Here is a 24421-nt window from a genome sequence, read left to right on the forward strand (position 1 = left end):
TAACATTTTTAAATATTTCAAGATTTAGTATGTCCAAAACCCCTGTAAAGAATTTTGTCCACTGTATATAATATGGGTTTTGGTCTGAATAGTAATAGATATGTTTAAATTTTAATTGAGTTAAAATTGATCAGACAGTGTATATTCATTGAACAAAAAATTTTTATAATGGGGAAAATCAGACATTTGAGAGGAAAAGAAAGTACTGTAGCCAACCAAGATTTGACAGCATACATTTTCTTATACTTTCATTTCTCTTGCCTTTTTATCCTTTGAGAAGATTCTTAAAATTCTAGGTATGCTGCCTTATTATTATTTTCAGTGACTTAACTAAAAAAGTGTGTGTAATGGCAGTGAACAGAAACTACAATCTAAACATTTGCTCATTAACTCATAATGTATAGTAGTCTGATGTGATGTGTAACCAACAAAGGTTTCAAATGTAGAAACATGAAAGGTTCCTTAATTATCTGAAGTGAATTAGTAAAAAGTATTCTCTGGAATTTTGTTTTGAAGTCTCTTAACTCAGTTTTTTCCATTGAGATTTTTGTTTTTGTACCTCTAGTAACTGCTCCTGGGTATTCGGATTTTTATATTTATGTATGTACTCCAGATACATTATTATCTTTTTGAGAAAGATGTTAGTTGACTTAGCCAGTTTCTAGGAATATAAAAGGAAATATAATATTTTGTTTCTAACTATTATTCACACTGTGATGTTACAAATATTAGGGACCTGAGCAGATTCCCACTTCAACCACAGTGCTTTTCTTAAGCATAGTTCATCTCTACATACATATCCTATGTGAAAGAAAATTTAGAGCCCTCCTTTTTAAAAAGCTTTCTTGCTTTGCATAAAACTTGAAAGTATTTAATTTCAAAGTTATATTGATATTAAAACATAGATTCAGTCTTGTCTTAAAAGTGTATTACAATTTATTTCTTGCCATTTTTGTGTAAAATTTACAGAAAGAGTGTTACACCGTGCGCTCCAAAGGTAATGTCTCATTACTCTAAGGCTCTCTCTCTTTCTTTCTTTACCTTTATTTATCTCTTTAATCCTGTTGTTATATGCATTAAGAAAAAAACTTTCTGCTTGATCTGTGGCAGCAGTACATGTAAAATAAGTGTGTTTTATTGTTCATAGTAAATCCTGGGAAGTATAATTTTAATTTCAGTGGCCTGTTACCACCAAGTTCCCACACATCTTGGGGACTGGGGTATATTGTATATAATGGTTTATATCTCATTTCAGTACAGAACTGTTACTTTATAAGGCCAAAATCTGCTTTGATAATGGTAAAAAAAAAATGTAGTTTCTTTTTTTGCAGTATCAGTCATACTTTTCTGTTTCTAGGATTTATGAGATTTAGATGAACCCTTGTGCATGTATTTTTAAAGCAGATTCAGAGGTGAAGGGAACTGGAAAATCAGTATCTGAGTGACAGTAGAAAATGGAAATGTGAAAATATTGGAAGCTTTTCTAACTTGAAGTGTTTTTGTGGTTATTTCTCCTTCAGGTGTGTTTTCATAAGCATGTATAAACTTACATATTTATGATAGCCCCTGGCTTTAAGGTCTTAACTTACTGGGCATATGTTATCACTACATTGGTCCTTACAGCTGTATAGTTTTGAAACATCAATTAAGAATTGGTGGGGTGAGGTCTCGTTGTCTATTTTAGTAGAATTGAAGGGCTTGGACCAAGCATGTAATTTTTTTCCCTTGCCCATCAGCCCAATTCCAGTAAGCCTGCTTTACCTTGGAATTTCTGCTGTTAGAATGTGGGCTGAGAACTCCAGAGGGCTTCTTTTTGTTAAGCTACTTCCAGTATTCTTATTATATAGCCTAACCCAATTAGATCATAAGTTTGTATTTCTGCATCCTGAATTGCAGATGCGAGTAATAGACTTAGTTATTCACACCTGTTTAGGCACAGTAGGCCAGTTGAAATTTATCCTTGAAAGAATTGCTCTTGTTTTCATTTGTTTTCCTTGCTAGTGCACTAAAGGTTGAGTTTGTGTTCAGTTCTCACTTGAATTAAAAACAAGACTTGAATCTGTCATAAAGGTTCTATTCTCAAATTGAGTTTCAAGTAGTATTTTGCTGCATCACTGCAGTAAGTTCAAATTTTTAATTACACCATTAGTTCCAAAGATTTGCCCTAAGGTGGTTTTTACAGCACTTCTATTAACCAGGGTGCAAACTGAATTGGATTCTGTATGTTTTAAGAAAATATATAGACTTTTCCTCAATACCAGAATATCTGAGAGTTGTGAGAGAAAGGCCCAAGGAAGAGAAATATATCTAATTAATACATCATTGTTTTCACTGCTACATGTTTGAGACTGAACCTTTACATTATAGAACATTTTTTACCTTTAAAATTGTTATCTCTTTCCATCTTTCATACAGTGGAATCACTGTCCAGCATATGTCCTAATTTTTACTGTCTTTACTGTGCTTGGTAAAATTGCGTAATTATGGGAAGCACATTTCTGTATTAAAGTTACTGTCAGGATAGTTTTTGGATGCTCCTTTCATGATTTAAGCATCAGTGCCTAACCGTTTGCTACATTTTCTTTTCTTCTGTTTTTATTCATTTTTATGGTTACATTGGCTTCAACTACCACTTCTCAATCTTCTAGGGAAAATTTGAGACTAGTGGTTTTAAAACTCAAGATTCCCTTTAAAATTCTGCCACTTCTTGAGTTGATATTTTAATTTTTTAAAGCTAAACTGTAGTACTGTTACAGAACTAAAAATTCTTAATGTAAATATATGTGTTATATTTCCTGATAGAATAATGCTTTTTAGTATTGAAGGCTAAAATTATGTTTTATTGACTTATATTCCTTAGAATTTCCTTAAAATGATAATAAAAATTGACATTAGAGCTTCTAGTACAAGTGACTGCTTTCACATGGTCTGATAATCCAGTGACGATTCTCTCAAATACTATTTCTCTTTCCTATAAACTAAGATGTTTGTGATAGAGTCTAGTTATCTACTTTTGAATTTTTTTCCACTATATAATTCACATAGTCTGAAGATGTGTGAAAATGCTATGGGAAAACCAGCTTGAGTTCAAAATGCCTTAACCATAATATACCCCCTAGGCTTCCCAAGAGTGGCTGTCTGCCAATTTGTGACTGTAAAGCAAGCAGTTGGATGTTTTTGGGCCATGGAAATGTAAAGTACCTGTAATGTTATCCACGATTACTTACTTTGTGGTCAGAAGTGTTGGCAGATGGAAAATTTGCTCCCTATTGCGTTTTCTGAGTTGTTTTGAGTGGCAACTTAAGTGAAGCAAGAGGGGCAGGAAGTTCTAAAAACGGCTGTTGAGGCCTACCTCCAGCTACCTGCCTAAAAGATGCAGACTCAGTATGAAAAATAACTAGTAGAAAAACTCACTTAAGTGTGGGGGGGCACTTGTTAAGTGTTGATCACACTTTTCTTTCCATAAGCAAATGGCTAGATGTTTTTTATTCTTGTTTAATTATCTTGATAAGTTTTGAGTTTGTTTTTGTTTTTGTTATTGTCATTGTTTCGGATTTGAGAGTAACTTTAATTTTAATGTATATTTATGCTGTATATTTCAAACCTATTTCACATATATGTATATATATATAGTCTTCATATTGGAGAGAGAAAAATTTGTAATGCATTGTTATCTTGAGGGTTTTTTTAATCAGTAAAATGACTACTATTGCTGTTTTTAAGCTTATTAAGTTTAGGTGTATATCATGTTTAACTTTTTCCCCTTTTTATCTTTACTTCTTTGTTCTCTACATGCTGTGCTTTTAAACCCTTCTGCTCTGTACACCTGAACACCTGGTTTCTGCCATCTTCTTTGTGTTGATATTTGTTGCACAGTACCACAAAACCTGCTCCACACCTGGATGGGTAAGAGTTACACTTAATATTTTGGGGAGGTGTGCTGGTGGCCAGTCCAACCAATTAGACCGTAGTGAACCCTCAAGGGGGCACTCTTGACCTCTGGTTTATTCTCTCATAGCCAAGCTCTCCCCTAAGGATCACAGGATGCAGTAGTCTTGAGACCACGGATGGTGTCTCAGTATCAAGTGCAATCTGATTGGTACACTCTCTACTGTAAAATAGTTAAGAATCATTGTTTTAAAAGCAGAAAACTAAGGCCCAGTTTGAGCAAGGTTTTTTTTTTCCTTTTATGAAGCAGAACTTCTAATTTCCTTCTAGTTGCTTCATACATCAGACACTTTTATTTTCAGGTCTGTGGACATGTCATTTACAATTGTCTTGATTACTAATCTTGGCTTAACTATCATCAAACCAGTTTTTCTTGAATTTGTATTGTGACAGGGTGCATGTTGTCTTTGGACTAGTTATTTCTGGTTTTGAAGTGATTGAACAAATTGAAAATCTGAAAACTGATGCTGCAAGTAGACCGTATGCAGATGTACGAGTTATTGACTGCGGGGTGCTTGCCACAAAGTCAGCAAAAGACGGTAAGAGTGCTTTGAGTGCAGAGGGAGCTGGGATACAGGTGACACTTGTTGAAGACTATAACTTAAAGATACCTCCTAGATTTCAGTAGTGGAAGAAACTCCTACGAGTAATATACCAATATCCCTGATGCCTCCATATCATACCCTGTATCCAATCCATCAGAAATCTTTCCAACTCTGACTTTCTCTTTTTACTTCCCCTGTTGTCACCTTGGTCCAAACCCAAATATCTTTTACCTGGGTTATTCCAATAGCCTCACCACAGTTCACTTTGCCTCTGTCATTGCTTCTGTATAATCTTTTCTCAGTAATGATAGCTTCGTAACTGGTCTTCTTGCTTCCACCTGACCCTCTACAGTCCTCAGCAGCAACCAAAGCCAGCTTCTCCGAGGGTTCCCTCTCTGTCAACCAAAACTAAAGTCTTTACTGTGGTTTGTAAGGGATTCTGGCTTTTTGCTGTTTCTCTAATCTCTCCATATTCATTGTCTTCCCAGCAGTGTTAATCTTTACTCAAACATGCCAGACACTTGGGGACTTTGTGCTAGCTGTTCCTTCTATCTGGAATACTCTTTGTTCAGATACCTGCATGACCCCTGTCCCTCGCTTCTTTCAGGTCTCTGCTCAAATGTTATCTTAAATTACCTTGACTTGCCTTGTTCCCTTTACTCTGTGTTTTCCTCCCTCTTCTTTAAGCATTTATCATTTGTTATATTAGGTAGTTACTTATTTTCTTATCTGACTGAACTAATATATAAACTTCACGAGGGCTTTGTTACCTTACAATCTCACCAACAAGTTGTATTATCAACTTGAAAAAAAAGTTTATTTAAATTTTTAGTGGGCTTTATATAAAACATGTTTTATAATACTTGGTAATCATTTCTTTTTACTCTGATAGGTGGGCAGTGAAATCCAGTACTAATACTTTTATTACTATTTATTAAAAGTTTTTGAGAAAAAAAGGAAGAAGCCAACTCATTCAGAAGTCTCGGATTCCTCTTCCAATTCCTCATCCTCTTCAGAATCATCCTCAGAAAGTGAAATTGAACATGAGAGAAGCAGAAGAAGGAAACATAAGAGGAGACCGAAAGTTAAACATTCTAAAAAGAGACGAAAGGAAGCAAGCAGTTCAGAAGAGCCAAGAAATAAACATATAATAAGCCCAAAAGGGTAAGTGTGAGACACCAGGGTAGTCTTACCTAGAAAACAAACACCCTGGAATGGGAACAGTATGTGTGATTCTGTAAACTTATCTTTGTTACCTATTGTTGAAAAGGATAGTATTTTAGGAAGTTTATATTGAAATGTTGCAAATCTAAGGGTAGCACAGATGTTTTATATCAAAGATTTATGCATTTGTAGGTAAAAACAATCCCTAAAACTCTTAAAGAAAGGATCATTTGGCAATTCTTGTATCAGAGTTTTAGTGCAGTGACTGTTTCACTCACTCATGCTTTATATGTTCTGTTTATGAAAATTGTGTTAACCTTTTTAGTGGGATTTGCAAGGTATCAGTACTTTTGCTGTTAATTATGTTATTATTTAATACTAAAAATTTAGATATACACATTTTAATTGGTGATTTGATTGTTCTTTCTAAGTCATTCTGAGAGAAGTGATACCAATGAAAAAAGATCTGTTGATTCAAATGCCAAAAGGGAAAAGCCTGTGGTCCGCCCAGAAGAGATTCCTCCAGTGCCCGAGAACCGATTTTTACTGAGAAGAGATATGCCTCTTGTCACAGTGGAGCCTGAACCGTAAGGATGATTAACCTACATGTTTTTGTTTCTCTGACTGATAATTCCTGTCACCTCATTGCAGGTGCACACTCATTTATTGAGCGTGACCCATAGTCAAAGCACTTTGAAATATACTGTGGGAGATACTGGATTCATGAATGCCATGGACCCTATCTTTCAAAATTTGTATTCTACTAATAGAAAAAGGGAATTTGCCAAGTTGACCTGGGAGAGTTCTTAGTGGAGATCTGGGAAGATTTCTTTACTAACTTCATTTACTTAGCCTTTCATTAGAGGGTGAGATTTTGGTTACCAGAACAGAGGGTTAGTTGAACTCTTTGGGTCCAGTCAGGTTTTAAAACATACTCCAATTAGTAGTGCAAAATTATTGCATGGTGATTGGGGATATAATTTAGTACCATATGTTATTATTGTTAACTTACTCAGTGATAACTCCTCTATATTAGAAAAGCTAAAATGTAGCTTTAGATTTGGTCTCAAAAAATAGTGCTTAATGTATTTTGTGTGTTACACTCAAGTTTAGAATTGTTAAGAGAAATGTTGTATGACTAGAAATACCATAAAGTGGTTGGGGTAATTGGCAATTGAGTTATTTTGAAGTCTGAAAAGTTATAGAGATGTCCCTGTTCACAGTTAAGTCTCTATATAAGATTATTGTTTAGACCGTTAGATATTTTAAAATTCTAAGAATTCTGTCTTGTGAACAAATCCTAAAATACAAAACACCATTCATTGATCAAATCCATCTAGTTTCCAGAAAGTAGGAAACTTGAAAGGTCAATTTCAGTGTCATCTAGTAGGAGTTGGCAAACTACAGTCCTCCGTGGGCTAAATTCAGCCTCTTGTCTGGTTTTGTGCAGCCCATGAGCTAAATGTGATTTTTATGTTTTTAAATGTTTGTGGAAAAAAATCAGAAGAATAATAATATTTTGTGATATGTGAAAATTATATGAAATTCAAATTTCAGTGTCCATTAAATTTTACTGGAACACAGCCATATCCATTTGTTCACTATTTTCTTGGGCCGTTTTTATGCTATAGCAGCAGGATTGAGGAGTTGCAGAGAGTTTGTATGTGGTGCTGTCATTGGTATATATGCTGTTCAGTGCACTACACATCACAGTGTATTATATTTCAAATTTCATTGATAAAACATTTGTGAAAACTTGTTTTCTTTTTGTTACATAATCATCTTTAATTTTCTTCTTGGCCTAGAAATCCTAAAATACTTTCTCTTCGACTTTTAAGAAAAAGTTTGCTGACCCCTATTATCTGGTGTTTTTTTTAAGTAGTTTATACCACTGTCTTGTATTTATGGTTGAATATCATTGGTGAGTTTATTTGGTCATTGCTCCTCTTTGGTTACATAATATCTTTGGAAGTTATATCCTGCAGAATAATTTTAAATCATAATTGGTAAATAGTTGTGTCATAACAAAGATAGCAAGTTGATCTATTTCATTAGAATGCTTGAGATTTGATCAGTCACTTGGGAGCTAAAATTAATGTGCTAAGAATGCAAGATATGCAATATGAAAGGATAAGAAACAGGGACTGTCAGCCTTATAGAGCTTGCCATCTTACTGAATTTGCCAGCAGTTAAGTTCTTTATCGGAGAAGGCAATGGCACCCCCACTCCAGTACTCTTGCCTGGAAAATCCCATGGATGGAGGAGGCTGGTGCACTGCAGTCCATGGGGTCGCTAGGAGTTGGACACAACTGAGCGACTTCACTTTCACTTTTCACTTTCACATATTGGAGAAGGAAATGGCAACCCACTCCAGTGTTTTTGCCTGGAGAATCCCAGGGACAAGGGGAGCCTGGTGGGCTGCCGTCTATGGAGTCGCACAGAGTCGGACACGACTGATGCGACTTAGCAGCAGCAGCAAGCTCATTACCACTTATACTTTGTTTAGCAGAAGCTGGATTCTACACTTGCTCTAATTCATTTGTTCTCATGTTCAGCTGCACTTCAGTGTAATTTGGCAAGCTTTTAAAAATACCAGTTTCTGGGCCATACAACAGAGTAAATTGGAATGTTGTGGGGAAGGAGGTGGAGAGTGGCAACGTTGGATCAGCCATGTAAAAGATACCAGATGAACATTAATTCATGCTGAACAGTTAGAGGCAGGTCATTTGGTTCAGTGATGTGTTCTTCATGAGGAAAATGAGGTAAACAGTTGTCTACCAAGAGTACCGGCTTCTTTCATTGTGAGAATCAAATGATATCATGAATATGAAATAACCGAAAAAACTATAATATACTTTTTAGTTAAGGTTTTCTTATAGTGGCATTGTATGTTTATCTGGAGCCAGATTCCTGGCTGGGAAAACCCTGTTATATCATGGTTGTAAAAGTCATGTTTCATTCGTCTATGTGACGTTGGACAACATTCTTAACTGTAATCTTAAAATTCTTTATTTTTAAAAAGGAGTTGATAATAGTACCTACCTCATAGTATTGTTATGAGAAGTAAATGAACTAATAATGCCTTTAATGATATCTGTTAACATTTATTTAAAGGATTTTTTTGATGAGAACCTACTTATAGCACAGGAAACTCACTCAGTATTTTCTGTAATGGCCTATCTGGGAAAAGAATTTCAAAAAAGAGTGGATATATGTATATATAAATAACTGATTCACTTTGCTGTACACCTGAGACTAGCAAAACATTGTAAATCATCTGTACTCCAATAAAGATTTAAAAAATAACAGAGGATTTGCTTAGAAAATTAGGTCATGTGGAGTGCCTCATTCTATAAAAGTGTTAGATCTAAGTGAACTGTTATTGTATTAAAGGAACATAAATTCTTTGTTTACACACTGAGAAAACTGCCTAGCATTTGTTTATTTTTAATTTTCAATCTTCTTTTCCAGGAAAATTCCTGATGTTACACCCACTGTAAGTGACCAGAAACCATCTGTGTCAAAGTCTGGACGGAAGATTAAAGGAAGGGGCACAATTGTATGTGTGTTAGAACTTAATTTTTTTCAAATTAGTTATCTGAGCAGTGAAATGTTTTTACCTGTAGGCAAATCCTAGCTTTAATTTAATCTTAGGCATAGTCCAAAGTCTGTCCAGGGAGCTAGTTGTATTCTCTTAAATTAATATGTAGTTATGCGAAGGCACTGCTGTTAGATCAGTGTTTATTGCTATGTTTGAATGGGTTTAAATATTGAAATGAATGTGAAATAGTATGTTCAGAAATCTTAGTATATTGAATAAGCTAATGACTATAACCATTAGGACTTCTAAGGAAAAGTTTATGTGTGATTACAGGTGAATATCTGCCTTTCCTATTTCTTTTAGTTTGATTTAACTTTATACCATCATTATGGTACTTCAGTTATTATTGCATTTAAATGGCATCCAAGATTGAGTCTTATGCTTACCTGTCCTATAGCAGATTACAGTTGGGAAGTATTTTTTAAATAGTTATTCCTAACTTTGTTTTTAAAGCGCTATCACACACCTCCAAGATCAAGATCCTGTTCTGAATCAGATGATGATGATAGCAGTGAAACTCCTCCTCACTGGAAAGAAGAAATGCAGAGATTAAGAGCATATAGACCACCTAGTGGAGAAAAATGGAGTAAAGGAGATAAGTAAGTAAAAGTATAATCCTATCTCTGCTATATTTTAAGTCTTAAGGGGATAGAGACATACTTCTGGGTTTTTCACTAAAGATTTATATTTAAAATTAGATTGTGACCAGAGAATACATTTGGGAATGCTTGATGAAATGGAAGGAGGGCTGATTGGCTTTGGATACTTTTAAATCAAAATTCTATTTTCTCTCACAAGACCATTACCCTACTGAATTTCTTAAAGATTTCTTGTTTAATTTTAGCAATAATCAGGACTTTATTTTTTTTAACTTACATAGCAGATTCTCTCATAGCCTCTTTTTTTGTAGTCACTAATGGTAGATAAAAAAATTTGTAGCCATTGTGTGTGTTAACTTCTGACCCTAGGGACTGTTGCTTCTTCAGCAGTGTACCCATCTCTTGTCTTCAGTGACACTCCACAGTGGAATATCTATTTTAGAAGTAGGGCTGGCCCCAGAATAGCTAGTGCAAAATATACCAATGGGACCCTGTGTAGAATTCTCTTTCTCTGTGGCCATCCAATGGAATGGTTCAGAGTTCAGAGAAGGAGGACAAGGTGTGTGATCTGCTGTGTGCAAGTGGTATGGATATGGTAGCACTGAGAACAGTTTTGAGCTCTGACATTAGCACTGATATTGTAAAGCCTGCATCTTAGTTTTCATGTACTTTTCCCCCAATTTCTGTACTAAGTAGTTTAACTAAAACCTTGAGGAAAAGTCTATGATCACCTCTATGATCCTGAGATAAAACAATAGTCATGCTAGTTTTAAGAAGAGGCAGGCCTCCCTGATAGCTCAGTGGTAGAGAATCCACCTGCCAGTATAGGAGAAACGGATTCAATCCCTGATCTGGGAAGATCTTACACGCCTTGGAGCAACTAAGCCTGTGTGCCACAACTACTTAAACCCATGTGCACTAGAGCCTGTGCAAGAAAAGCCACCATAATGAGAAGCCCATGCACTGCAACTAGAGAGTAGCCTCCACTTGCCACAACTAGAGAAAGCACATGCAACAAGGAAGACCCAGCACAGCCAAAAATAAATAAGGTTATTTTTTAAAAAAAGAAAGAAAAAGAGGATTGTCAGGAATTCCCTGGTGATCAAGTGATTAGGACTTGGAGCTTTCACTACCAGGTCCCAGGTTCCATCCCTGGTCGGGGAACTAAGATCTCACAAGTCATGCAGCCAAAAAAAAGGGAGGCTTCTCTTAAAGTTTTGGCAGTTATCCTGTATCTACAGAAAATCAGCAGATTGTTTGGGAATTTGATTTGACTCCCTCAGAAATTATTCCTGGAGGCAGAGCATTATTGAGCAGATCAAAGCCAGGAATGTGGTAGGTGAGCAGTGCTTTTGTAATTAGTTGGTTTGCTTTTCAAAACTATTTTCCTATCAAATTTGAAAATTCCTGATTTGACTCTGGAAAAATCCTTTTGTAAGTGAATCTATTAATAGTTATTTCTTTGAAGTTTTATAATTTCAGGACCAGGCCTATCAACTATTTGCTTTATCCTTCCTACATGTGCTTAAAGCATTGATAGAGTTAGTACTTGGTTGTTAACTAGGCTTTTGTTGATGCCTAGTATTGACAACAAATGTGTTTTAATTTTAAAGCTTAGAAAACATGCTTGTACATAACTGCCTGCGTATTATGTCCTTTTTATAGGTTAAGTGATCCCTCTTCAAGCCGATGGGATGAAAGGAGCTTGTCCCAGAGATCCCGATCGTGGTCCTATAATGGGTATTATTCAGATCTGAGTACAGCAAGACACTCTGATGGTCACCATAAAAAACGCAGAAAAGAGAAAAAGGTTAAGCATAAAAAGAAAGCTAAAAAGCAGAAACATTGCAGAAGGCACAAACAGACTAAGAAAAGAAGGATTGTTGTACCGTCTGACATAGAATCCTTAAAATCTTCAACCCGACGAGTGAAATCCTCATGTGATAGAGAAAGGAGATCTCATTCTTCCTCGTCTTCATCTCATCACTCGTCCAAGAGGGATTGGTCTAAATCTGATAAGGATGACCAGAGCTCTTCAACGCATTCCAGCAGAGACTCATACAGATCAAAATCTCACTCGCAGTCTTATTCTAGAGGAAGCTCAAGATCAAGGACTGCCTCAAAATCTTCATCACATTCTCGAAGTAGATCAAAGTCCAGATCTAGTTCTAAGTCGGGGCACCAAAGAACAGCATCAAAATCACCAAGAAGAACAGCCTCTCAGTTAAGTGAAAATAAACCTGTTAAAACAGAACCTTTAAGAGCAACAGTGACACAAAATGAAAATGTTGTAGTACAACCAGTGGTGGCAGAAAATATTCCTGTTATACCACTGAGTGACAGCCCCCCTCCTTCAAGGTGGAAGCCTGGGCAGAAGCCCTGGAAGCCCTCTTATGAACGAATCCAGGAAATGAAAGCTAAAACAACCCATTTGCTGCCCATCCAAAGCACTTATAGTTTAGCAAATATTAAAGAGACTGGTAGTTCATCATCCTACCATAAAAGAGAAAAAAATTCAGAAAGTGATCGTAGTGCTTATTCAAAATACAGTGATAGAAGTTCAGAAAGTTCACCAAGGTCAAGGAGCAGATCTTCTAGGAGTAGATCTTATTCCAGATCATACACAAGGTCTCGAAGTTTAGCTAGTTCACATTCACGGTCTAGGTCTCCCTCATCTAGATCTCATTCACGAAATAAATACAGTGACCATTCACGGTGTAGTAGATCATCTTCATACTCTTCTGTTAGCAGTGATGATGGAAGACGAGCCAAGAGAAAATTTAGATCCAGTGGGAAAAAAAGTTATACCTCAAATAGAAGGCACAGCAGCAGCTCTGAAAAAGCACTTCGTAACAGATATGTCAAAGGCAGAGCCAAGTCTTCATGTCATAGAAAGTACAGTGAAAGCAGATCATCTTTAGATTACTCTTCAGACAGTGAACAGTCAAGTGTTCAGGTTACGCAGTCAGCCCAGGAGAAGCAAGTCCAAATGGAAGTGAATAATAAACAAGAGAGAAACAGAGATGAAGACAAATCTAGGCCTGAACGGGAATGCCCTCATTCAAAAAAAAGAACTTTGAAAGAAAATCTTTCTGATCACTTTAGAAATAGCAGTAAGCCCAAAAGGAAGAATTATGCTGGGAGTAAATGGGACTCTGAGTCAAATTCTGAACGAGATGTAACTAAAAACAATAAAAATAGTCCCCGGCCATCTTCTGATAAGGAGGAAGGTGAGGCCACTTCGGATTCTGAGTCAGAGTCTGGTGAAATTCACATCAAAGCCAAACCCACAACTAAGTCTTCAGCAAATACTTTACTGCCTGATGGTAACAGTGCCTGGAAATCAAGCAAACAGCGCTCCTCAACCTCTGATTCTGAGGAATTCTATTCCAATTCAGAAAACACTAGAGGAAAGCCACACAAGCATAAACACAGCTCAAAGGAGAATATTAAAAGGGAACACACCAAAAAAGCAAAAGAGAAATTAAAAGGGAAAAAAGATAAAAAGCACAAGACTCCAAAACGAAAACAAGCATTTCACTGGCAGCCTCCACTAGAATTTGGTGAAGAGGAGGAGGAGGAGATTAATGAAAAGCAAGTTACTCAGGAGGCGAAAGAGAAAAAGCAAGTTTCTGAGAACAGTGAAACCATAAAAGAAAATATTCCCCAAACTAAGAAGCCCTGTGAAGACAGCAGCCTTTCAGGTAAACATAGCACAACAGTGTCATCAGATATTGATCAGTCTACTAAAGATGGTGTTAAACTCAGCACTTCTCCTGTAACCGTAAACACTGATGAAAATGTAGTCCGTTCTCCCCCAAACATTCAGCATATTGAAGAGAGCATCCCAAGCGGAGCAGAGGATATGCTACAAGCAGATGACAACATGGAGATTTGCACTCCTGATCGGAGCTCCCCAGGAAAGGCCGAGGGGACTTCCCCTCTAGGAAATTCAAGGCTTGATACCCCAGATACAAGCATTGTTCTAAAGCAGGATATGGCAGCAGAGTATCCTGAGGCAGAGTTGAGAAAACAGGAAAGCAGTATGTCAGAAATCAAAATGTTGGGTGAGATGGGCAAACAGGACAGCGGCTCTGCCAGCTTGACCAGTGCTGTAGAAAGTACTATAAAGAACGAGGTAGCTGAGAAAAGCCAGACGAGCCTCGTGGATAATAAATGGAAGCCCCTGCAAGGTGTGGGGAACCTTGCAGCACCATCTGCTACCACATCCAGTGCTACGGACGTTAAGGCACTGACTGCTATGCCTGAAATGAAACCACAGGGTTTGAGAATAGAAATTAAAAGCAAAAATAAAGTTCGGCCTGGGTCTCTCTTTGATGAAGTAAGAAAGACGGCACGCTTAAACCGGAGGCCAAGAAATCAAGAGAGTTCAAGTGATGAACAGACACCTAGTCGAGATGGTGATAGCCAGTCCAGGAGTCCAAGTAGATCTAGAAGTAAGTCTGAGACCAAATCAAGACACAGAACAAGGTCTGTCTCCTATAGTCACTCAAGAAGTCGATCGAGAAGTTCCACATCATCTTATCGGTGAGTGTTACTCTCTTTTTGTCTCCCAAGCAGAGTCCGTTACCATTTTGTTTGGAAGAACATGAGAGTTAGGGACAAGACCACTGTTTCCAAATACCTGGGAGGAAATAAGGAGAAGGCTTGTGCTATGTGACTCACAGAGCAGACTGAAGACACAGGGAGTAGAGATTTCAGGGGAAGAAGTTTGGGCTCAGGGTAAACAACTATTGCTGTTAGTTAAAGCTCCCTGGTATTTGCAATGCGTTGCCATGATAAGGGACAGGGTCTCCATCTTTAAAGGTGTAAGCCCACTCTCTGCTATCAGTCATACCTTAGAAGGGAATCTTGCATTTACTGCTGGGGACCAGCCTCAGCAGAGTCCAGGGATACCCTCAAGATGAACGGCATCGGCGAATGAATGACACGGGGAGGCCAAGCTTCAGTGAGCGAGGCCCATAACTTTATTTTCAAAAGGAGCTTTATACCCTGACTTGTACATAGAGGAAAATGAAAGATGCAAGGTCATGCAGAGTCAGCCCAAACACTCCAGCAGTTTTGCCCTTATCGAAACCAGGGTTTTTTTCTGTATGCCTTTCCATAAACAAGGGTCTTATGCTATGTACATTATCTTCTGGCCTGGAGGCCTGTTGACATTTTATGACCCTTTTTTGATAAAAGGTTGATCAACCAGAAAACTTGTTTTCCCTTGAAGTGTTTTTTCTTTATATTTCTAATCTGTGTCAGCCTCAGAAAGTACTAAACAGTTATATTTTCATGGAGCAAAGGTACAGTGGGTCACAACAAGGAAAGAACTTATTAGCTCAAAGGTCTGATGTGGTTAATACCAAGGCTACTACTTGTTTTTCTTACATTGCAACTACATTAACTAATGCACTCCCAGGTGCACAAGGGATAAAGGATATGGGAACTTGGCAGCAAGCATTGGCCCAATAATGAAGCCCTTTACCAGTACTATTCTAATAATTTTTCACCCCTTAAAGGGCTCTATGCCCATTAGGACTTTTAGAATGTTTAGGCTTCCCGTGCCTTTCATGGTTGGGAAGTTGTGAACAATCATGTGCGTTAGTTGTAAGAGTAAGGAAAAACCTGTGAAGCAAGCTAGAATGCCAACAGAGGGGTTAGAATAGAAGTATTCCTTTCATGCCCAGGAGACTTATTAACTTAGAGTCCTAAGTTGATTTTCTCGAGAGAAAGGTGGTCGGGGATAGCCCCCTGCTAATATCAGAAGAGTGGTTGAAAGGCATAATATAGTAAACAGTAGACAGACAGATTTTGGTTTCAGGGTAGATGCTCAAGCAGGTCCAGGGAATCCCTCGAGTCCTGATCTGCCTTTGCCTGTCAGGTCTTCTCTGCATGACCTTTGTCATGGGTGGGATCTCTCGTGGGGGCTCCTGGAACATTTACGGAATATGTAGGATTTAGAAATCAGTAATTTAACCCTCCATTTTATACGAGTGGAAGGTGAGGGCCAGAGAGACCAAGTTGGCTGCCCCAAGACATGCATCTAGTTGATCTTTATTCAGGGGGCAGGAAATGGTAAAAAAGTGATCATCTTTTGATTGATTGATTGATTTTTGGTTCAAGTTACATCTAACTTTTGTCATTGACATAGACTGGATAATGCAGAGAATGAGCATTTTTACAACTGAAAAAAGTGATGGTGGTATGAAGTTAATAACTAATTTGTATTCTTGTAAACTTTTCATGGTTTTTACCTCACTGTCTCTTACTCATATCCTTTATTATTTTGTGCTTGATTTTCATCACTTTAACTTGAAATAGACTAAGAATCTTTAACTTTTTTCTTCCTAGTTTTTTTTTCACTTACCCAGATTTCTTCAAAAATAGGAAACAACATTTACCATCTATAATAACCATCTCCCACTTACTCTTAAATTGCTTGCAGTATGTAGTCTGTGCCTTCCTCCCCTCATCTCACTCAGCTGACTTAAGATTTTCAGGTATTTCTGCATGGCCAGTGCCAGGGCATGTTTTCAGTCCTTCTGGAAGCACTCTGCTGGCTCTCCTCATCCCTCAGACCATTCCTGCTTGAGTGTGGGCTTCTCTTCTTCCTCGGGCTCTGATTCACGGCAAGCCCCAGAGAGCTGGTGAATTCTGGCCTTTTCTCTCTGGGTTCATATTCTAGATGCAGGTGCCTGTTTAGCTTCTGCAGTTTGCTGCTGTCTGCTCATTGTCTACCTGGCATTCACCCTCAGATAACTCTGAGCTGTTGGTGGTTCTGGTCACTGTCATCTTCCTTCCTACCCCTGCATTTGGAGTGGGTAGTGTTTCATTTCAGAAATGCTGAGAATTTTGCTCTTAAGTTGAGCAGCTCACAGGTGGTAGATTTGAGATAGCTGAACTGTGCCTCCCTATTTTGGTTACCCACCCGGGCCTGACTCCCCTTCTGGCCTGTGAACTTGGTGGAATCAAGGACTGTTTGCTACTCATCTTTTAGCCACCTCACAGAGTTACCCTGTAATTGTTTGAGTAAATGACTAGAATCTTATGAGAATAGAATGTCTTTGCAAATAAACTGCACCTGTCTTCCAGAACGTAAGTATATACTAACTACAACCTGTAAAGATATTACGTAAGGAGCATATACACAGGGTTATTGTTCTGATCCTGAATGACAGGTACAAACTAGGAGGAAAAGGTTTGGGAGCCAAGTGAATGCAGGGTGGGGGCAAATTTGCATTAAGTTTCTTGTTTGTTTTATTAAATATTAAATAGGTATAAATTTTTTAATGATTGAGGTATAAAACATACAAATGATTAAGGTATAGAAAATAATTTTCTATCTTAAAAAATAGAGCTTTGACATAATAGAGCCCAACCTGAAACTACCCTACTTTCTCTCTTCTCTCCAAGAGTTAAATATTATTCTAAACTTCTGTTATAATATTCTTGTTTTTCTTTGTTGTCTTTCTATAAATGTTTCTATCTATATATAATGTTTTTTGTTGTTTTCAAATAGAATCCTTTTTTTATATGTATAGATGTTCTACATTTGCCTTTTTCACTCAACATTATGTTCCCAAGATTTAACTGTGTTGATACATGTAAATGTAGTTAATTTTCCTACGTTAGGATATTTCAGTATATATCTGTTAATTGTTTTAAAACCCATTCTGCTGTTAATGAGGATTTGGGTTGTTTCCTCTTGCTGGTATTACAGAAACGGCTCCTGTGAACATACCTGTATCAGCCTTTTCTGTTTTTTATTTATTTCATTCTGTTCAGTTTAAACTCTCATTAGCCATCTCTTGTCATACCTGCTGTGAGGAGTTTATGAGAGACCTTTCCAAAGACCTTTCCTCTATTGGGTTTTCCCACTCCTGCCCTACTAGTAATTAATCTTAACAGCATAATGAGTTAATATAATTATATTTTTTCCACTCTTAATTGTAGATCAAGAAGCTACTCTAGAAGTCGGAGCAGAGGGTGGTATAGCAGAGGCCGCACAAGGAGCCGGAGCAGTTCCTACCGCAGTTACAAAAGTCATAGGTGACCTCGTGAATCCCACCCTACAATGTGGTTTCCAGTCTATCTCCCTGCACAGGCAGAGTGGAGTAGCTGTTGAAAAGGGTCTTGTCATTGCTCAATACCAAACCAATGTCCCACCTGTCTTCCCCTTCCCCACCCAGTTCTTTTCCCAGTGACTTTCTTTATGTGCACCTCATAGAAGAATTGTGTAAAACTTAAACCTTTCCTGTGAAACCCAACAGGCTTTAAAAAAAAAAAATCCAGTATGCTTTTAATATGAGAAATGAAATAAATATAGCTGCTGGATTTCATTGTGTTTTCTCCTTAATGGGTAAATAAATGCCTAGATTTTTTATGTAGCCTGTCCTGATCCACAAATTGATGGTCCCTCATGTGGTTACTCTTAGGACATCCAGCAGGAGCAGATCCAGGAGCAGCTCCTATGATCCTCACAGTCGGTCCAGGTATGGACAGGGCCTGGGAAACCACCCCTTAATTCCCTTTTTAAAGGTGTTGTATTTCATGGGAAAACATGTCTTTGACTTTTTAAAACAGTTTTTATTTGTTGACCCATTTTTCTCTAGTGTCAAAAGTGATAGTTGATGTCAAATTGTAATGGCAGGGGTTTATTGACTATAATTGCCTATAAGATGCACCAGATTCAATTGAACTAACTCAGTGTCAACTTTGTGATATTTTTCAATGCAAAAAAGAAATTAACGTTTTTCTGTTTAATGTGGTAAGTCTGATTTGGAGCAGTTATTAAATGTTTCCAGTACGTGTTATGCACATAATGTCTTCATTCTGTCATATAGTGCCCGTGTTCTATGAGGACACTTAAGAACCTAAAAAGAAATGGGAGTATATGAATATTTGAATGGGAAAATTTAGTGTTTGTTATTGCTGTTAAAGCAGGTCCTACACTTACGATAGCTACTATAGCAGAAGTCGGAGCCGAAGTAGAAGCCAGAGGAGTGACAGTTATCACCGAGGCAGAAGCTACAATAGGCGATCCAGGTGGGTCTCTGTTCTCTCAAGCACTGTAAGTTATTGCGGGCACTTGGGGTATGGGGCGATAGACTGCTATAGCAGAGAAAGCATCATCTTCTAAGGACAGAAATTCTTCTTTCTCTTGAATTTCTTCAGTCCAGAGGCAGTTACTGAAAGTGGGCTTTGTATTAAGAGTTGCTGGGTAGTGTTTATTGGTTGTGTTTAAACATTAAACATTTAAACATGTTTAAATCTAAAGTGCATTCTTAAATATTCACATATCCTTGGACAAAGATTTCTTTTGGAAGGAATAGAGAGAGAAGACCACTCAAACTGTGGCCCATTCTTTACGGTTACTTGCTAGAAATAACAGCCAATTTGTCAGTGTTTTAAATTTTAAAAAGGTAGTATTTTTTTTGTAATATGTAATAAAATGTCATAGTCACTTGCTTCAGTAGCAGGATTTGTGGCTTATATGGTTAAAAATGTCTTTTATGTGTTAATATATATTCATAGATATGTTTTATATAACATATAGTTATTGCAGAAGTCTTTTTGGTTACTTTTTGTGTATCTCTTTCCTGGTGGCTTCTGGTCTTGCCCTCCCTCACCACCACTGCTCTGCCCCCGTGCCTTGTGGTTACAGTCAGTGGTGCTTATAGAATTTCAGTGTGATACAGACACTCCCTTATTTGAAACTCTTCAAGTACACCCCAGTGACCTTAGGGGCAGGTCCACCATGCTCCTGAGTATTGCATGGAGGCCTCTCCACCTACCAACTCCAGCTTGGGCTTTTCTGTGTTCCCTGCACTAACATTCTGGAACCTTTATTTTCTGCCTAGAGATTCACATGCCCATTTCACCATCTCCCATCCCGCCTCTTGAAATAACCCACTCACTGCCCCTGGGAAGCCCTTCCTGACTGCTCATCCTGAGATATATTCCCTGCTGTGTGTTTTATTTATCTTACTACCCTCTATTCCAGACTACCCTTGAGCCCAGGGAACACTAGTCCGCTGTGTGTGTGCCCTTAGCATCTAGCAAAGTGACTGGCTCTTTGTGGATATTTTTCCCAAAATAACTGAATGGTGACCATTACCAAAGTCTTCTTCACTCACTGTCCCAGTGGTCCCATCCCTGCCCCACCTCACCCCTCATTGGGCTCACATTTTGATTTGATTTTGATTTCCTTGTCTTTTAATGAATTCTTGTTGGCCTTTTTTCCCCTTCTTCAGTCTAGTTAAATACTGATGTTCATTTTGGGTAACATGGAAAATTATTCTCATTTCCTTGAGTGGATTTCAAGTAATTCCACAGGAAGTGCTATTTCTTTATTTACGCCTTGATATTACCACCATCTGTCACTAACATCTTTGAAAAGTCCACAGTGTTGTCATGGTCAGTACTGTACTTTTCTACCCACTATGCTGTGCCTCCTCGAGTCACTTGCTTTCAAGCCCCTTATATCAAAAAAGAAGTTTCAACAAGAATTCAAAGGGTTGAGAGTTAAAAGATATTTGTATATTTGTTTTGTCTTGTTATACAGGAGTTGTAGATCTTATGGCTCTGACAGTGAAAGTGACCGAAGTTACTCTCATCACCGAAGTCCCAGTGAAAGCAGCAGATATAGTTGAAAGTGTCCCCTTTTTTTTATATGAATTATATCTTATGTGTAAATACCTGGTAACTTAAAAAATTAAGAAACTTAATGGCAGTCTGTTGTTCTGTTTCAGTATTAGAGATGAATTTGAAAAATAGACACTTCTTAATTGTTATTTGTTTATTTACATGTGCATAGAATTTAAAATACAGATATGTCTCCTTAAAATATTTGTATGCCACATTTTACAGTAGCCAACTATGGAAATTAATTTCTTTTTCTTGAATCAAGAAATCATGAAATTTAAGTATAATTTGCAATATTATTTTAGATAGATGATTTGTCTCATATATTTCTTAGAATACAGATTCTTTTTGCCCATTTTTAAGGTTTTAGCATCTATGCTGCCCAAGCATAGAACTGAAGGAGAACTGTGAAAGGTGGCCAAATACTTCCATACCAATTACACAGTCTTATTCATGTGTGCTCTTAAAAACAAACCACCCAAAACTGATACTGATGGTAACCAGGCAGTGGCTCCTTTCTTCTTTGTTGTTTCAGAGGATCAAGAACGTGGTCATAATACAGCCCACTGTCTTATTTCAGGCTGGCGGGTGAGGTTAAAAAGAATAGATCAGCCTTAACTATAAATATCTGCACTGTCTCTGTAGCCCTAATGTTTCATGTGCTTTTTAAATAAATATTATTAGAAGTTCAGTTTTTTTAAAAAAAAAAAAGTTCTATTCCAGTTTATGCTCTGGTGCTTGGTAACTTTTGGTGCATTATTCTTATATATTATACATTAGAATTCCATCAGAGAGAGAAATAAATTTTTAAAAAGTTCATTGGCACCAAGTAGGGTTCATTGTAAGCTGTATTCACTTTAACTATTTGGAGAGCTTCTCTCAAGCACAGGTGTGGGCTGCGGGCCGTGGAGCAGGCAGGATTGGCACAGGGTTGTGTAACCACTTGGGTATGCTGCCCAGAACTGATGCCTGGAAGAGTTGAATGGAGAGTGGACTTCAAAAGTAACACTAAGATCTACCTGCCACCATTTTGGACACATTTTTCAGGGCTTTACTTTAAAGCCTTTCAAGTAAGAGATGTAAGAGCAGTTGAACGGTCCTTAGCACCCGCCAGCTTGTTCCCTTGTTTCAGTGGCCTGCAGTGATGCAGTGAAACCTTGTGTGAGATGGGTAAGCCTATGACAACAGACAGGAAATCAGGGTGTGCAGTATTGCATAGATTATACATATTCAGTGTCTTGGGTGGTTCCTGTAAAAATGATTTGACCTATAAAAACTGGTGAGATTTTGTGTTTTTTTATCTTCAGTTTGAGCTTTTTCCCCAAGTGTACTTAATCACCTTAGTGCCAGTTTTATCCAGTTATGCAGAAGAAATTCATATTGGATATTTGATGCAGAAGTTTGTGCCATCCTACCCTTGCCTGCTATACTTGGGAAGTGGGAAAGAACCCCCAGTTGAAGGGATCTAACCACCCCTGATGGATGGAGGGGTGACCTTGGATGTATTACAACCATCACCTATAAAAGGTTCATAAACAGGGTTAAGTGGCCAATTGTTTGCCAAGTTGATAGATGAGAGTACATTAGAAAGTAGGACCTGACTCAAGCAAACACTTGATGGTGAATAAAAAACAATGTGTGATTCATATGAGCATTCTCAAAAGTTGCCTGCAGAGGAGAATATTGCTTTAATAATATTCAGTGGAAAAAAACTGCATTTAGAACTCAAACCAAAACTGCCAAATCTAATTATGTTAAGAAAAGTTACCTTTAGGCAGTGTATTAGTTTTCTATTGCTGTGTAACAGATTATCCCAAACTTAGCAGCTTAAAGCAATACTCATTTCTTAGCTTACAGTTCTGTAGCTCATGAGTCCAGCGTGATACGGCTGGATTCTCTGCTCAGGGTCTCACAAGGCTGAAATCAAGGGTCAGCAGGGTGGCATTCCTTTGTGGAGGCTCTGGGGAAGAATCTGCTTCCAGGTTAATTCAGGTTGTTGGCAGTATACAGTCCCTTGCTGGCTGTCAGCTGGGGTCCTCTCTCTCGGCTCCTTGAGGCTGCTCGCATTCCTCCTTGTGCGCTTTCCTCCATCTCCAAACCAGCAATGGCCCATCGGGGTCTTCTCATGCTTCAGATCTCTCTGCCTTCCTCCTCTGTTTTAAGGTTCATGTGATTAGATCACGGTTCATGTGTGAGACAGTGTCCCTATATAAGGTCAGCTGTGCCATAGAATGTAGTCACAGAAGTGATATATTTACAGGTATCTGGGCTTGGGGCATGAAAAGAGGGAAGGGCGTTTTAGAATTCTACCTCCCACAGGCAATAACGTTGCAGGTTGTGCTATGGGTAGAATTTTATCCTCAAAAGGTGAGCCCTAGAAGCCTCGTTTGTTTTCTCCATGGAAAAGAACAGCCCTCAGCTGCACCATTCAACTTGTGTGTTTACTGAATGGACTACAGAAATAGCTTTTCTTCCTAAAGGGGATTGTTCTGTATTTTAAATTATTTTTTAATAAAATTGAATTACATCGTGTATTGTGCTTCTTAACAGAAAATGCATTATTGGACTGTTTTTGTAATGTCCTCTTTATTGCAAATGAAACAATATAGCTGGTATTGTTCAAAAACAGTAGAAAATACTTTTGTATATATTGGCAATGTCTAATTTGTATATACTTCATTTAAATTCCCTAAAACTTAAAAGGGAGGCCTTGTAGAAATTAAACTATATACTTAGTCTAAGTTTGAGTCTGAGCATGTTTCATCCTTCTTTATTTACCAAGACTTCAAATAGTCTTTCTGAAATGGAAAAGGAAGCATTGAGTCTCTTTGCTGACCCAGCCAGGGAAGAGATTTCATCTCTTCTCTCTGTGGCTCATTTTCCTCTTCTGGCCGGGTATTAGTGGTGGGGCACGAGGTGGTGCTAGAGACAACTTCAGGCAGAATGTTTACCTAGGCAGAGAACCATTGATGGTGCTTGGTCATGCTTCCCCTGCCAACTCCAGATTTCTTTCAGGTCCAGTTGTCATCCAGCTGAGGTGGCCTGCATACAGATATCCTTGCAGAGAAGGGACTGTTTCCCACCCCATCTGTGAGATGCTGCCCAGGGACAGCACGTTTACCTGCTAAGCCACCTACAGCCTCCGCCTTCCCTCCCTGAGAGTGGTTCACCAAGCAAACACATAGCACTTACTCTGGGAGAAAATATTCCTTGTGATATTTTTAGCATCCACATGAGAATTTGCAGGGCAAGTACAATTAACTTTTTTCTCCTCAGAACTCAAAGGGATTTGTACTTTCTTAGTGAATACAACATAACCTCACACAGTAAGATTGGCAGAGATTCAGTTTCCAAAGTTGAGTTAACAGTAAACCGCCAAGTCAGGTAGTTCCTGAAAACAGTCAAATCTGGATGTGTTGCCTTAAAATTTAAAGAAAATTGTAGAGTCAGTTTGCTGTAGGGAAATCCCCAAGTGAGGTTCCTTTAGAGTCGTTTATTTTTTAGAAAGCGCCATGATCTTTACTGATGTTCTGATAGCATCTTGATCGGCTGGGCAGTATTGGGAGGAAATGTGTTAAGGACTTTTGACTGTGCTGAATTAGCTAGCAAGATGATTCAAGGGAAATAAATGCCCCTCATAACTGCCCATGAATACTGGCCAGGCATCACTGGAAGAGAAAGGAGGTTCCACCAGTGCAGAATGAGTGACACAAACTGTGTGGCCAGGGGAGGGGGCCCAGAAGCCATGGCTCATGTGGGAAGAGACTGGGCTCAGATGGCTGGTCTTTAGGAGAGGGAATCCACTCTGCTGCTGCTCAGAGAGGTGAGCGCCTAAATCCCATGAGGGACTTGTGAAGAATGAACTGGGCAGAATGCTAAGAGGACTCGTGCACAGCAGGGAGAAGTTCTTT

At 38.1% G+C, this 24421-nt stretch overlaps 1 protein-coding gene across 8 annotated transcripts in view; it reads left to right on the forward strand.

Moving 5' to 3' along the window:
• The window catches only part of NKTR (natural killer cell triggering receptor), a 44114-nt gene extending 21072 nt beyond the window's left edge, over window positions 1-23042 (forward strand). For 6 of the 8 annotated variants that reach the window (XM_061396085.1, XM_061396084.1, XM_061396087.1 and 3 more), the window contains 11 exons: window positions 3877-3906; window positions 4342-4487; window positions 5435-5657; window positions 6089-6244; window positions 9129-9216; window positions 9712-9857; window positions 11523-14405; window positions 17820-17915; window positions 18302-18358; window positions 18807-18911; window positions 20431-23042. In XM_061396085.1, the coding sequence (XP_061252069.1) occupies window positions 3877-3906; window positions 4342-4487; window positions 5435-5657; window positions 6089-6244; window positions 9129-9216; window positions 9712-9857; window positions 11523-14405; window positions 17820-17915; window positions 18302-18358; window positions 18807-18911; window positions 20431-20518 (4018 nt within the window). In that variant the 3' untranslated portion in view covers window positions 20519-23042. Of the gene's footprint in view, window positions 1-969; window positions 998-3876; window positions 3907-4341; window positions 4488-5434; window positions 5658-6088; window positions 6245-9128; window positions 9217-9711; window positions 9858-11522; window positions 14406-17819; window positions 17916-18301; window positions 18359-18806; window positions 18912-20430 lie in introns of all 8 variants that reach the window. The other 2 variants (XM_061396092.1, XM_061396086.1) reach the window with 2 other exon arrangements.
• The last annotated feature ends 1379 nt before the right edge of the window (window positions 23043-24421 follow it).

The sequence above is a fragment of the Bos javanicus genome, chromosome 22, assembly GCF_032452875.1.
Source record: "Bos javanicus breed banteng chromosome 22, ARS-OSU_banteng_1.0, whole genome shotgun sequence".
NCBI lineage: Eukaryota > Metazoa > Chordata > Mammalia > Artiodactyla > Bovidae > Bos > Bos javanicus.